At 35.2% G+C, this 16131-nt stretch overlaps 1 protein-coding gene across 1 annotated transcript in view; it reads right to left on the bottom strand.

Annotated features, from left to right (window-relative positions):
* The window catches only part of LOC144452278 (mevalonate kinase-like), a 52114-nt gene extending 42492 nt beyond the window's left edge, over positions 1–9622 (bottom strand). The window contains exon 1 of the mRNA XM_078143345.1: positions 9470–9622. Within this exon, the coding sequence (XP_077999471.1) occupies positions 9470–9559 (90 nt within the window). The 5' untranslated portion in view covers positions 9560–9622. The remainder of the gene's footprint in view (positions 1–9469) is intronic.
* Positions 9623–16131: the final 6509 nt, after the last annotated feature.

Raw genomic sequence — 16131 nt, 5'->3', positions numbered from 1 at the left:
GTTTACAGTCTAGTATACTATTAGACTTACTACATTCAATCTTTCCTTAGGCCGTCTACTTTCTAGTTTACAGTCTAGTATACTATTAGACTTACTACATTGAATCTTTCCTTAGGCCGTCTACTTTCTAGTTTATAGTCTAGTATACTATTAGACTTACTACATTCAATCTTCCCTTACGCCGTCTACTTTCTAGTTTACAGTCTAGTATACTATTAGACTTACTACACTGAATCTTTCCTTAGGCCGTCTACTTTCTAGTTTATAGTCTAGTATACTATTAGACTTACTACATTCAATCTTTCCTTAGGCCGTCTACTTTCTAGTTTACAGTCTAGTATACTATTAGACTTACTACATTGAATCTTCCCTTAGGCCGTCTACTTTCTAGTTTACAGTCTAGTATACTATTAGACTTACTACATTCAATCTTTCCTTAGGCCGTCTACTTTCTAGTTTACAGTCTAGTATACTATTAGACTTACTACACTGAATCTTTCCTTAGGCCGTCTACTTTCTAGTTTATAGTCTAGTATACTATTAGACTTACTACATTCAATCTTCCCTTAGGCCGTCTACTTTCTAGTTTACAGTCTAGTATACTATTAGACTTACTACATTGAATCTTCCCTTAGGCCGTCTACTTTCTAGTTTACAGTCTAGTATACTATTAGACTTACTACATTCAATCTTTCCTTAGGCCGTCTACTTTCTAGTTTACAGTCTAGTATACTATTAGACTTACTACATTGAATCTTTCCTTAGGCCGTCTACTTTCTAGTTTACAGTCTAGTATACTATTAGACTTACTACATTGAATCTTTCCTTAGGCCGTCTACTTTCTAGTTTATAGTCTAGTATACTATTAGACTTACTACATGGAATCTTTCCTTAGGCCGTCTACTTTCTAGTTTACAGTCTAGTATACTATTAGACTTACTACATTCAATCTTCCCTTAGGCCGTCTACTTTCTAGTTTACAGTCTAGTATACTATTAGACTTACTACATTCAATCTTCCCTTAGGCCATCTACTTTCTAGTTTACAGTCTAGTATACTATTAGACTTACTACATTGAATCTTTCCTTAGGCCGTCTACTTTCTAGTTTACAGTCTAGTATACTATTAGACTTACTACATTCAATCTTCCCTTAGGCCGTCTACTTTCTAGTTTACAGTCTAGCATACTATTAGACTTACTACAATGAATCTTCCCTTAGGCCGTCTACTTTCTAGTTAACAGTCCAGTATACTATTAGACTTACTACATTGAATCTTTCCTTAGGCCGTCTACTTTCTAGTTTACAGTCTAGTATACTATTAGACTTACTACATTGAATCTTCCCTTAGGCCGTCTACTTTCTAGTTTACAGTCTAGTATACTATTAGACTTACTACATTGAATCTTCCCTTAGGCCATCTACTTTCTAGTTTACAGTCTAGTATACTATTAGACTTACTACATTCAATCTTCCCTTAGGCCGTCTACTTTCTAGATAACAGTCTAGTATACTTTTAGACTTACTACATTGAATCTTTCCTTAGGCCGTCTACTTTCTAGTTTACAGTCCACTATACTATTAGATTTACTACATTCAATCTTCCCTTAGGCCGTCTACTTTCTAGTTTACAGTCTAGTATACTATTAGACTTACTACATTGAATCTTCCCTTAGGCCATCTACTTTCTAGTTTACAGTCTAGTATACTATTAGACTTACTACATTGAATCTTCCCTTAGGCCATCTACTTTCTAGTTTACAGTCTAGTATACTATTAGACTTACTACATTCAATCTTCCCTTAGGCCGTCTACTTTCTAGTTTACAGTCTAGTATACTATTAGACTTACTACATTGAATCTTTCCTTAGCCCGTCTACTTTCTAGTTTACAGTCTAGTATACTATTAGACTTACTACATTCAATCTTCCCTTAGGCCGTCTACTTTCTAGTTTACAGTCTAGTATACTATTAGACTTACTACATTCAATCTTCCCTTACGCCGTCTACTTTCTAGTTTACAGTCTAGTATACTATTAGACTTACTACATTCAATCTTCCCTTAGGCCGTCTACTTTCTAGTTTACAGTCTAGTATACTATTTGACTTACTACATTGAATCTTCCCTTAGGCCGTCTACTTTCTAGTTTACAGTCTAGTATACTATTAGATTTACTACATTGAATCTTCCCTTAGGCCATCTACTTTCTAGTTTACAGTCTAGTATACTATTAGACTTACTACATTGAATCTTCCCTTAGGCCGTCTACTTTCTAGTTTACAGTCTAGTATACTATTAGACTTACTACATTCAATCTTCCCTTAGGCCGTCTACTTTCTAGTTTACAGTCTAGTATACTATTAGATTTACTACATTGAATCTTCCCTTAGGCCGTCTACTTTCTAGTTTACAGTCTAGTATACTATTAGACTTACTACACTGAATCTTCCCTTAGGCCGTCTACTTTCTAGTTTACAGTCTAGTATACTATTAGACTTACTACAATGAATCTTCCCTTAGGCCGTCTACTTTCAAGTTTACAGTCTAGTATACTATTAGACTTACTACACTGAATCTTCCCTTAGGCCGTCTACTTTCTAGTTTACAGTCTAGTATACTATTAGATTTACTACATTGAATCTTCCCTTAGGCCGTCTACTTTCTAGTTTACAGTCTAGTATACTATTAGACTTACTACACTGAATCTTCCCTTAGGCTGTCTACTTTCTAGTTTACAGTCTAGTATACTATTAGACTTACTACATTCAATCTTCCCTTAGGCCGTCTACTTTCTAGTTTACAGTCTAGTATACTATTAGACTTACTACATTCAATCTTCCCTAAGGCCGTCTACTTTCTAGTTTACAGTCTAGTATACTATTAGACTTACTACATTCAATCTTTCCTTAGGCCGTCTACTTTCTAGTTTACAGTCTAGTATACTATTAGACTTACTACATTGAATCTTTCCTTAGGCCGTCTACTTTCTAGTTTACAGTCTAGTATACTATTAGATTTACTACATTGAATCTTCCCTTAGGCCGTCTACTTTCTAGTTTACAGTCTAGTATACTATTAGACTTACTACATTCAATCTTCCCTTACGCCGTCTACTTTCTAGTTTACAGTCTAGTATACTATTAGACTTACTACATTCAATCTTCCCTTAGGCCGTCTACTTTCTAGTTTATAGTCTAGTATACTATTAGACTTACTACATTGAATCTTTCCTTAGGCCGTCTACTTTCTAGTTTACAGTCTAGTATACTATTAGACTTACTACATTCAATCTTTCCTTAGGCCGTCTACTTTCTAGTTTACAGTCTAGTATACTATTAGACTTACTACATTGAATCTTCCCTTAGGCCGTCTACTTTCTAGTTTACAGTCTAGTATACTATTAGACTTACTACATTCAATCTTTCCTTAGGCCGTCTACTTTCTAGTTTACAGTCTAGTATACTATTAGACTTACTACATTGAATCTTCCCTTAGGCCGTCTACTTTCTAGTTTACAGTCTAGTATACTATTAGATTTACTACATTGAAACTTCCCTTAGGCCATCTACTTTCTAGTTTACAGTCTAGTATACTATTAGACTTACTACATTGAATCTTCCCTTAGGCCATCTACTTTCTAGTTTACAGTCTAGTATACTATTAGACTTACTACATTCAATCTTCCCTTAGGCCGTCTACTTTCTAGTTTACAGTCTAGTATACTATTAGACTTACTACATTGAATCTTCCCTTAGGCCGTCTACTTTCTAGTTTACAGTCTAGTATACTATTAGACTTACTACATTCAATCTTCCCTTAGGCCGTCTACTTTCTAGTTTACAGTCTAGTATACTATTAGACTTACTACATTCAATCTTCCCTTACGCCGTCTACTTTCTAGTTTACAGTCTAGTATACTATTAGACTTACTACATTCAATCTTCCCTTAGGCCGTCTACTTTCTAGTTTACAGTCTAGTATACTATTAGACTTACTACATTGAATCTTCCCTTAGGCCGTCTACTTTCTAGTTTACAGTCTAGTATACTATTAGACTTACTACATTCAATCTTCCCTTAGGCCGTCTACTTTCTAGTTTACAGTCTAGTATACTATTAGACTTACTACATTCAATCTTCCCTTAGGCCGTCTACTTTCTAGTTTACAGTCTAGTATACTATTAGACTTACTACATTGAATCTTTCCTTAGGCCGTCTACTTTCTAGTTTACAGTCTAGTATACTATTAGACTTACTACATTCAATCTTCCCTTAGGCCGTCTACTTTCTAGTTTATAGTCTAGTATACTATTAGACTTACTACATTGAATCTTCCCTTAGGCCGTCTACTTTCTAGTTTACAGTCTAGTATACTATTAGACTTACTACATTGAATCTTCCCTTAGGCCGTCTACTTTCTAGTTTACAGTCTAGTATACTATTAGACTTACTACATTGAATCTTCCCTTAGGCCGTCTACTTTCTAGATAACAGTCTAGTATACTTTTAGACTTACTACATTGAATCTTTCCTTAGGCCGTCTACTTTCTAGTTTACAGTCTAGTATACTATTAGACTTACTACATTGAATCTTCCCTTAGGCCGTCTACTTTCTAGTTTACAGTCTAGTATACTATTAGACTTACTACATTGAATCTTCCCTTAGGCCATCTACTTTCTAGTTTACAGTCTAGTATACTATTACACTTACTACATTGAATCTTCCCTTAGGCCATCTACTTTCTAGTTTACAGTCTAGTATACTATTAGACTTACTACATTCAATCTTCCCTTAGGCTGTCTACTTTCTAGTTTACAGTCTAGTATACTATTAGACTTACTACATTGAATCTTTCCTTAGCCCGTCTACTTTCTAGTTTACAGTCTAGTATACTATTAGACTTACTACATTGAATCTTCCCTTAGGCCGTCTACTTTCTAGTTTACAGTCTAGTATACTATTAGACTTACTACATTGAATCTTTCCTTAGGACGTCTACTTTCTAGTTTACAGTCTAGTATACTATTAGATTTACTACATTCAATCTTCCCTTAGGCCGTCTACTTTCTAGTTTACAGTCTAGTATACTATTAGACTTACTACATTCAATCTTCCCTTAGGCCGTCTACTTTCTAGTTTACAGTCTAGTATACTATTAGACTTACTACATTGAATCTTTCCTTAGGCCGTCTACTTTCTAGTTTACAGTCTAGTATACTATTAGATTTACTACATTCAATCTTCCCTTAGGCCGTCTACTTTCTAGTTTACAGTCTAGTATACTATTAGACTTACTACATTGAATCTTCCCTTAGGCCGTCTACTTTCTAGTTTACAGTCTAGTATACTATTAGACTTACTACATTGAATCTTCCCTTAGGCCGTCTACTTTCTAGTTTACAGTCTAGTATACTATTAGACTTACTACATTCAATCTTCCCTTAGGCCGTCTACTTTCTAGATAACAGTCTAGTATACTTTTAGACTTACTACATTGAATCTTTCCTTAGGCCGTCTACTTTCTAGTTTACAGTCCACTATACTATTAGATTTACTACATTCAATCTTCCCTTAGGCCGTCTACTTTCTAGTTTACAGTCTAGTATACTATTAGACTTACTACACTGAATCTTCCCTTAGGCCATCTACTTTATAGTTTACAGTCTAGTATACTATTAGACTTACTACATTCAATCTTCCCTTAGGCCATCTACTTTCTAGTTTACAGTCTAGTATACTATTAGACTTACTACATTGAATCTTCCCTTACGCCGTCTACTTTCTAGTTTACAGTCTAGTATACTATTAGACTTACTACATTGAATCTTCCCTTAGGCCGTCTACTTTCTAGTTTACAGTCTAGTATACTATTAGACTTACTACATTGAATCTTTCCTTAGGCCGTCTACTTTCTAGTTTACAGTCTAGTATACTATTAGACTTACTACATTCAATCTTCCCTTAGGCCGTCTACTTTCTAGTTTACAGTCTAGTATATTATTAGACTTACTACATTGAATCTTCCCTTAGGCCGTCTACTTTCTAGTTTACAGTCTAGTATAGTATTAGACTTACTACATTGAATCTTCCCTTAGGCCGTCTACTTTCTAGTTTACAGTCTAGTATACTATTAGACTTACTACATTCAATCTTTCCTTAGGCCGTCTACTTTCTAGTTTACAGTCTAGTATACTATTAGACTTACTACATTGAATCTTCCCTTAGGCCGTCTACTTTCTAGTTTACAGTCTAGTATACTATTAGACTTACTACATTCAATCTTCCCTTAGGCCGTCTACTTTCTAGTTTACAGTCTAGTATACTATTAGACTTACTACATTGAATCTTTCCTTAGGCCGTCTACTTTCTAGTTTACAGTCTAGTATACTATTAGACTTACTACATTCAATCTTTCCTTAGGCCGTCTACTTTCTAGTTTACAGTCTAGTATACTATTAGACTTACTACATTGAATCTTTCCTTAGGCCGTCTACTTTCTAGTTTACAGTCTAGTATACTATTAGACTTACTACATTCAATCTTCCCTTAGGCCGTCTACTTTCTAGTTTACAGTCTAGTATACTATTTGACTTACTACATTGAATCTTTCCTTAGGCTGTCTACTTTCTAGTTTACAGTCTAGTATACTATTAGACTTACTCCATTCAATCTTTCCTTAGGCCGTCTACTTTCTAGTTTACAGTCTAGTATACTATTTGACTTACTACATTGAATCTTTCCTTAGGCTGTCTACTTTCTAGTTTACAGTCTAGTATACTATTAGACTTACTACATTCAATCTTCCCTTAGGCCGTCTACTTTCTAGTTTACAGTCTAGTATACTATTAGACTTACTACATTCAATCTTCCCTTAGGCCGTCTACTTTCTAGTTTACAGTCTAGTATACTATTAGACTTACTACATTCAATCTTCCCTTACGCCATCTACTTTCTAGTTTACAGTCTAGTATACTATTAGACTTACTACATTGAATCTTCCCTTAGGCCGTCTACTTTCTAGTTTACAGTCTAGTATACTATTAGACTTACTACATTGAATCTTCCCTTAGGCCGTCTACTTTCTAGTTTACAGTCTAGTATACTATTAGACTTACTACATTCAATCTTCCCTTAGGCCGTCTACTTTCTAGTTTACAGTCTAGTATACTATTAGATTTACTACATTGAATCTTCCCTTACGCCATCTACTTTCTAGTTTACAATCTAGTATACTATTAGACTTACTACATTGAATCTTCCCTTAGGCCGTCTACTTTCTAGTTTACAGTCTAGTATACTATTAGATTTACTACATTGAATCTTCCCTTAGGCCGTCTACTTTCTAGTTTACAGTCTAGTATACTATTAGACTTACTACATTGAATCTTCCCTTAGGCCATCTACTTTCTAGTTTACAGTCTAGTATACTATTAGACTTACTACATTGAATCTTTCCTTAGGCCGTCTACTTTCTAGTTTACAGTCCAGTATACTATTAGATTTACTACATTGAATCTTCCCTTAGGCCATCTACTTTCTAGTTTACAGTCTAGTATACTATTAGACTTACTACATTCAATCTTCCCTTAGGCCATCTACTTTCTAGTTAACAGTCTAGTATACTATTAGACTTACTACATTGAATCTTTCCTTAGGCCGTCTACTTTCTAGTTTACAGTCTAGTATACTATTAGACTTACTACATTGAATCTTCCCTTAGGCCGTCTACTTTCTAGTTTACAGTCTAGTATACTATTAGACTTACTACATTTATTTAGAATAGCACCAGTCCATTTGGGAATGTCTTTGTTTTAGTCTGATAATCTTCAACTATTTTAATTGTGTTATTCATTTTTACAGTTTTATTAAGGAAAATGTCCTGAACTTGTTTCAATTTGTACCAGTTGCTAGTACTACTAGTACGGTAGTAGTAGTAGTGGTGGTGGTGGTGGTGGTGGTGGTGGTGGTGGTGGTGGTGGTGGTGGTAGTGGTAGTAGCAACTAGAGCAGTCTAAAATAAATTGTATTATCATAGTAGCTCATAATGCAATATATACATTGCTCAATATGACCTATTGGCACAGTACTCTTTAGAAGAAATGGTAGCATTGTCATGGTAATTAGTTAAATTATAATATAAATGTGTTTTGTTTTGTTTTGTTTTGTTTTGTTCTGTTTTGTTTTGTTTTGGGGAAACAATAGACTGAAATACAATAGTAATAGTCTATGATGGTATGGTATAATATGACCCTATTAAATATCTGACATCCTAAATATAAGATACATGAAAAGTGACATTTAAAATTCATAATTTCTTTAAGGAAATTGACTAAGATTTGTGAACAGTATTGCAAGCAGCATGACATTCTTTTTCACACAACTAAAACTGAATGTATGTATATTTACCCTAGATTTTGGAAACCGGTTTGGATCCCCAATGTTTATTTGTACGGAAAGCAATTGAAGTTTGTTACTTCTAAAAAGTACCTTGGGTACATTATATCTTCGACAGGGGATGACGAATTAGATATGCGGAGGCAGCTCAAGTCGTTTTATGCTAGGGCAAATTTTATTGTTCGTAAATTTAGCCATTGCTCCAAGAAGGTGAAATGTACACTTTTAGAAGTTTTTTATAATATGTATATTGTTTAAATGTTTGGTGTAACTATAGTACTAGGATGATGTATACTTTAAAAGTGGCATATAATAACACAATGAGATTAGTATTTGACCTAAGAGATGCAGTCAGCATTAGTAATATCTGTGTATCCAGTGATATTTTGAATTTGTCATCGCTCCACCGAAAGTTGCTGTATACATTTAACAGACGTATTGTTGAGAGCCACAATACTTTAATTCCAATCTGCATAGACTCTGCTCCATACTTTCGTTCAAACTTTTGGAGAAAGTATAGGATTGTCATGTATATTTGGTATATTTTCTTGCCAATGTCACTTCTTGTGTACACGGCTTAATAAATAAATAAATAAATAAATAAATACATAAATAAATATAGTACAAGATCGTTGCTAGTTTAACATTATTTTATCTGTCTTTTTCTTTGTGTTTGTATGTTTTTTATATTTTTATGGGACATCTTGGTGGCTTGAATTAAAGAAATAACAACAATAATAATAATAATATTAATTACCTTAACAGAGAATACCTTTGAATAAAATAGTAAAAGTGGAACATGCAGTGAATAAAATCAAGTGGCTAGTAATAGTATCATGATAAAATCAATACATTATAGATTCAGATATTGGTTTCACGACCACCTTAATACTACATGTATATGGTCTAAAGATGACATTTATTCCGGCCATACGATTATAGTTATAGATACAGCTAATACATGCTACTTTACATACATTTAGTGTGTTCATTTTGACGATCTCTCTTACGTAATGCACTCTCGTATCATAAGCGACACTCCTCCGATCTTTGACATACAAATTACATTATCTTACCTTTCCGTACACTACAGCGTGCTCTCCGTGTAAGATAACCTTCCCTGGAGCTGAAATAATGAGTGATCTCTTTGACGGGGATGAATTCATAACTGAATATAAAATCTAAAGCGAACGTGTAGCATGCCCATGTAGAGTATTGTGATCTAACATTGCCTAACAATATTAATGAAATCAGGTGATCAGTAACGGTGACCCAGAAATGACCCCCGACCTAGACCCCAACCATTATCGTGTGCGTTTCTTTTGTTTACATGTACCAATATTTTCACTTGCAACGTAGACGGCGCGCTTCGTTTCCGTTGCTGTAAAACATATTCTTCCTTGAACTTCATGATACATTTGTATTTGTCAATTGTGTCACATTTGTTTCTAACTGAGTATCTGGCGGAACCGAGCAAATCTGTATCAGCTCCGCGATGGGAATAATCCTGCTTGCAAACAGTGCACGGGTACGGGTCTAGATTACTGACATGACCCTCGGACGACTTAATCCGTATGCAAACAGGACTACGATGGGACGTGAAATCTGGTCGAACTTTGTTCTACCAATGATAGGCACAGGGCACTCATGCTTAGTTAGTTATGTTTACGAAACAAACAAACACACACACACACACACACACACACACACACACACACACACACACACACACACACACACACACACACATAATATATACTAGTAAGAATTTACATGAAAAAGTTACATATCATTGTGATAACCACAAACCAAAACACAGTCGTGTAACAAAGAATATTTGCAGTACAGTGTAAAGGTAATTTCACACATTAAATGAACCAAATTTCAGTAGATAGTAGTGTACATGTACATGAAAGACACTGGTATTTTCAGACAAAAAACAATCTGTACCAATCAATTCGCCTTCGCCCATTTCAATTTATCACTACATTAACAGTTTATAATAAAAGAAAATTAAAATTTGACTGTTTTTTTTTTTCATTTTATTAACTTGTGAGCAACTGTTGTTTGTAGCTGCTGTTTTGGTTGTTGTTGTTGTCGTCGTCGTCGTCGTCGTCGTCGTCGTCGTCGTCGTCGTCGTCGTCGTTGTTGTTGTTGTTGTTGTTGTTGTTGTTGTTGTTGTTGATGATGATGATGAAAAAGTAAGACCAACATTTTAAAAGCTTATTTTCCCATGTTTGAAAAGTCATGATGTCAATTTATTTTCAGGTACCCCCCCCCCCCTACAACCCATAACACACTATCCATATATTTTCAAGTCCCCCCTAAAATCTCCCGACCCCCCCCCCCCCAACAATTTTTTGTGAAAGCAGCCTTAGGATATATATGAAAGTGTTAATTCTGCCTACATGGACAGTGTAGTTACCATGGGCAACGGGATATCAGTGATTCAGAAACATATGCATTAACTTGTCATGTTGATGGAATTAAGTATTTCATATTAACTTTGTTACAGCGAGGCTATGGGAGAGATGGTCGGTCGGGGTGGTGAAGTAGAGATAGATGATGGATATGACAATGACATTGGTGGAGTCGTGGATTAACAGCTATAAGCAGGTATCGCCATGATTTAAGAGACTGAACGGATGGATTTCATTTAATAAATCTGCCAGATGATTGTCTGTCTTACTCTTTAAAGGTATATTAACTGCAACGGGGACTTTTTTTTGACTATTTTTGTTCTTATTTTGAATATAATTTTACTTTTACACATGCCAAAGCATGTAGACTGACCACGTGTTCAAAGCCAAACAACCTTCCATAAATGTATAAAATATTAATTAATTACATTTTAAAATTGTAAACATTGAAAAGCCGCGCAAGAATACATCGACCTTTAAACGACTTTTGAGGTCAGGACGATATCAAAGTAGACTGCGTCCCAGAAAAGATTTTGATAAACATGTGGGTTAAAGGGTTATTTAAATATTGTAATACCATCGTTTTTTAATGGAACTGTCAATGTTTGTATTAGCAGTGGTTGAACATGGAGCTGAGACAGACGACATCTTTATATTAAACTATCAGTGAATATGAGTTGCCTAGTTATCAAATGAACACTCAGTTTATCATCAACCTTATTAGAGTACTTCTTCCCTCTGTACTTTCAATTTCAAATCCGAATGGAACTTTCCCCAAGCTCTAGACACATTTGAGACAGTTTTGCGGAGAGGAGGTTGAAGATGGTCATTGGACTGGTCCCGGGGGTGGTACCAGTGACCAGGGGTAGGGGTGTGTGGCCAGTGTTGGAAACCCCAGGCCCCATTTTAGACCCACTTTTACCAAAAATGGCGCCAATGGCGTTGTAGCACAACTGTACAGTTTTTAACAATTTTCATTTTATGAATGACTATCCAGTTGCCTATCCAACCATGTTATCTATGCATCATACACGATCATTTCGCTGTTGATATGGGTGTGGTCATGTTGCTAGACATATTGCATACATTTTGTTCACTTGTCTATGAATCCCTGATGTTATCATTACAATATACGTGATCATTTGGCTGTTGCTATGGGCGTGGTCTTGTTGCTAGGTATATTTGCATACATTCTTTTGAATGTTTATTCATTTGTATATTAATCCCTGTTATCTTTGCAATATATGTGATCATTTGGTTGTTGCTATGGGCGTAGTCTTGTTGCTAGGCACATTAACATACATTTTTTTAAATGTTGATTCATTTCTGCTGTTATCTTAGTAATATAAGGGATCATTTGGATGTTGCTATGGGTGTGGTCTTGTTGCTAGGCAAATTTACATAGATTTTTTGAATGTTTATTCACTTGTCTATTTATCCTGTTATCTCTGTGAAATACACCACCGTTTGTCTGTTGCTATGGGCGTGGTTATGAAGAAAATGTGCAGAATAACACTTCTAGAAACATCTCACCAAGTTTCTGTCTCATTGACCAAGTACTTTTTGAGACCAAAATTTCACATTTTTACACCAAATTTGCATATTACTGATGAGATCATTATATGCTTAATATTTCTTCATCCATACACTCCCAAGATGCATTCCCATTAAATTTCAGCCAAATCTGCTAAGTGGTTTTGGAATTAAAGTTTTTGACCAAAAAGACACATTTTAGCCCTAATGTGCATATTACTGATGCCCATATCATGAACAAATCTTAATTTACTCACCCATAAGAATGTTCCCACCAAATTTCAGGCCAATCTGCCTGGTAGTTTTGAAGTTTAACTTTTTTTACTCAAAAGGCACATCTGTGATGCGATCATATTCATTTGAACAATTTCCCAACTAGATACCCAAAGTAACATACTCACCAAATATCATGGCAATCGGTCCAGCAGTTTTTTTACTTTAAGTTGTTTACACACACACACACACACACACACACACACACACACACACACACACACACACACGCATACATACATACATACATACATACATACATACATACATACATACATACATACATACATACACACAAATTACATTTTAAAAACCCAGACTTTTCATCCCTAAAGTATCACATTCCTTATGAAAGGTAAAACATGAAATATTGTATTGTTGCGCAATTAAAAATAAAAACAACAAGTGGACGAGAAAGGTAATGGATTAGATGGTGTACTCCTAAGATTCCTGTAGATGAAAGCGTCTGTAATTTTTGTCAAAATATGGTAGAAGATGAATTTCATCATTTGATTCTTTGTTCTCACTATACGAATGAAAGATAGAAACTTTTTTCTCAGTTCAAATTTTTATTCCTTAAATTACAAAAGTAAAAATTTGCTGATTTTGACCTCAAACGATAAACTTCCTCTCGGAAAATTTCTTATTGATGTAAACAGTGCCCCAGCAGTCTGCTGAATTGTAATCACCTTATTTCTGCATGGTTTTATTTCTGTATGTTTTTATTTCTGTATGGTTTTATTTTTGTATGGTTTGCTATGGTTTGCTGGTATTCAATAAAAATTGAAAAGTATTGATGTTTACCAAATGCAAGTGGTAGTTCACACTTTGATATTGTTGAAATAGCTTCTTTATACAAAGGAATATGGTAAAGTAATACTGAATGATAATTTGACACATATAACTGTTTTCTATAGTCTCCGACTGAGTCCATTCCAATCAAAGTAATAACTTAAAAGCCATTTACAATGAATGACTTGGTGCTCTTTGCGGTATATTTCAAAGTCTTCAAAACGTTCAAATTTGAAGTAAGTATAGACACAAAATGCCGCTAAATGGGATTAATATCTTTGCAAGCACGCAGCACATAAATACCGAAGGCTCTTTTAAGTAGTTACTCAATATTACCGATGTAGTACTGATAGTTCTGCCGTCACATTTTCACTTTTTGAACAGACCTGCTGCAAATCGATGTTGAAATAAGTTGACAATTCGAAACTATGTTCACAAATAAAACATATCAGAAAATTCGACAATTTAACGTAGCGATGGTCATTATTGTAATTGAAGGTGTTGCTGAAAATCTAAAATAAAAATACGGAGAATATTTCAAAATTTCGGACACACGCCTTTTTTCTCGTAACTGGGATGCAACTGACAGCCATAAAGTTACATAGCGGTTCAGTGACTTACCCTTGTCTCGTAGTAACTAATACAAGATTGACAATTTCACTGTCAAATTTACAGCCACGGAAGTGAAATTACCAAGGAAATTAGTCAGTACGTTACTCACCAGTCAGTCAGTCAGTCAGTCAGTCAGTCAGTCAGTTAGTTAGTTAGTTAGTCAGTCAGTCAGTTAGTTAGTCAGTTAGTCGGTTAGTCAGTCAGTCAGAAAGTCAGTAAGTCACTCAGGCACTCAGTCACTCAGCCAGCCAGTCAGCCAGTCAGCCAGTCAGTCAGTCAGTCAGTCAGTCAGTCAGACAGAAGTCCGCAGTCACAGTCAGTTAGTTAGTCAGTCATCAGTCAGTCAGTCAGTCAGTCAGTCAGTCAGTCAGTCGGTTAGTTAATCAGTCAGTCAGTCAGTCAGACAGACAGACAGACAGACAGGCATGCATGCATGCATGCATGCTTACATACATACATACATACATACATACATACATACATACAGACAGACAGACAGACAGACAGACAGACAGACAGACAGACAGACAGACAGACAGACAGACAGACAGACAGACAGACATTTACTTAGTCAGTACGTCAGTCAGTCAGTCAGTCAGTCAGTTCGTCACCTAACCAACCAGCCAGCCAGTGAGTGAGTACAGTAAGTAAGTAAGTCAGTCAGTCAGTCAGTCAGTCAGTCAGTCAGTGAGAACGGCAGTCAATTGGACAGTTAGTAGGCCAGTTGGTTGGTTGGTCAGTCGATCAGTCAGTCAGTCAGTCAGTCAGTCAGTCAGTCAGTGCGTGCGTGTGTGTGTGTGCGTGCGTGCGTGCGTGTGTGTGTGTGTGTGTGTGTGTGCGTGTGTGTGCGTGCGTGTGTGTGTGTGTGTGTGCGTGCGTGCGTGCGTGCGTGTGTGTGTGAAACAATTTATATTATATTGTTTCAGATATGCTGTAATTTATTATTTTCTCTGTAGGTGAGTGTACAGTAAATACTTCAAAAACTAATCTGGTTTTTGGTTATTAAGGAGACATGCCCTAAACCGCATTACATTAAACTAACTAGTATTATTCTAACTCGACACAGTGTTTGGGTTGACCTTGGGACTGGACCAATGACCCGACACGACACAAAGTCGTCCAAATGAATACCTGACTATCTGCCAACGTTAGAGCGCAAGGAGTATACACGTCCACTGCAATAATCTTTGGCGATGACATACATACGTGTACTTGAAACATATGCAAATGTAGTAGTATGTAATGCAAAAGAACGCTTAGACAGTTCCTTGTATCGTTTAACTTGGGATCAAGTACTCCCAATAAAAAGACATATGACAAAATATTTTGCAATACGGTATTATAGCTAGTTGTAATGTAAGAGTTATATCAGTCATTGTTGATGACAAGATCTGTTTCATTGGGCAGTAAATCTAGGTAACATTTTAAATAGTATAACAATGATTTTACAGACCATTTCGCTAAAAAAAAATACATAAATAGAAAATAATATAATTTCAAAATATATTTAGCTCATACATAAAATTGGTACACAATACACACCAGCAGAGTATGTTACTTTGGGATTTTAAAAAAATCTAATTTATTTTACATATGTTCTATATTACATGAAGATGTTATTATGGATTCCACTTTTTAATCTCCAACAGATACTCTTTCTAAATTTCCATATATTTCTTACCATGTCACTGAACCATTGAAGCTAAATATGTAAAGAATGACAAAAGATAACTCATTTTATTTTCACCAAAAAAGAATGACAGAACTTAGACTGGGAAAGTGTACATGACAAAAATATAATTTAGTATTGCATGGTCAACCTCCCTGGTGAGGGCCATGTAAATAGTTCAGTGGAACTAGTCTTAATCCAGTGGCCCAGACACACAACATATAAACTACAAAACAGAAAATAAAATAAAACAAAAACATCTGAAAACAAGATTTCTGTAAGAAATATATACACTAAGTTACATACAAAACAAACAAGCCCTTAGGTCTTAGATACGATGTGATTTCTTAGTTCCTCTTTCAATGATTTTCTTGAATTTATACATTTGAGGGATGGTGGTAATGAGTTCCAGTGCTTAGTTATGGCGTATTGGAAGTTG

The sequence above is a fragment of the Glandiceps talaboti genome, chromosome 22 (genome assembly GCF_964340395.1).
Source record: "Glandiceps talaboti chromosome 22, keGlaTala1.1, whole genome shotgun sequence".
In the NCBI taxonomy this organism is placed as follows: domain Eukaryota; kingdom Metazoa; phylum Hemichordata; class Enteropneusta; family Spengelidae; genus Glandiceps; species Glandiceps talaboti.
The sequence above is the reverse complement of the archived record's forward strand: the minus strand, read 5'-3'. Positions and strand labels throughout refer to the sequence as shown.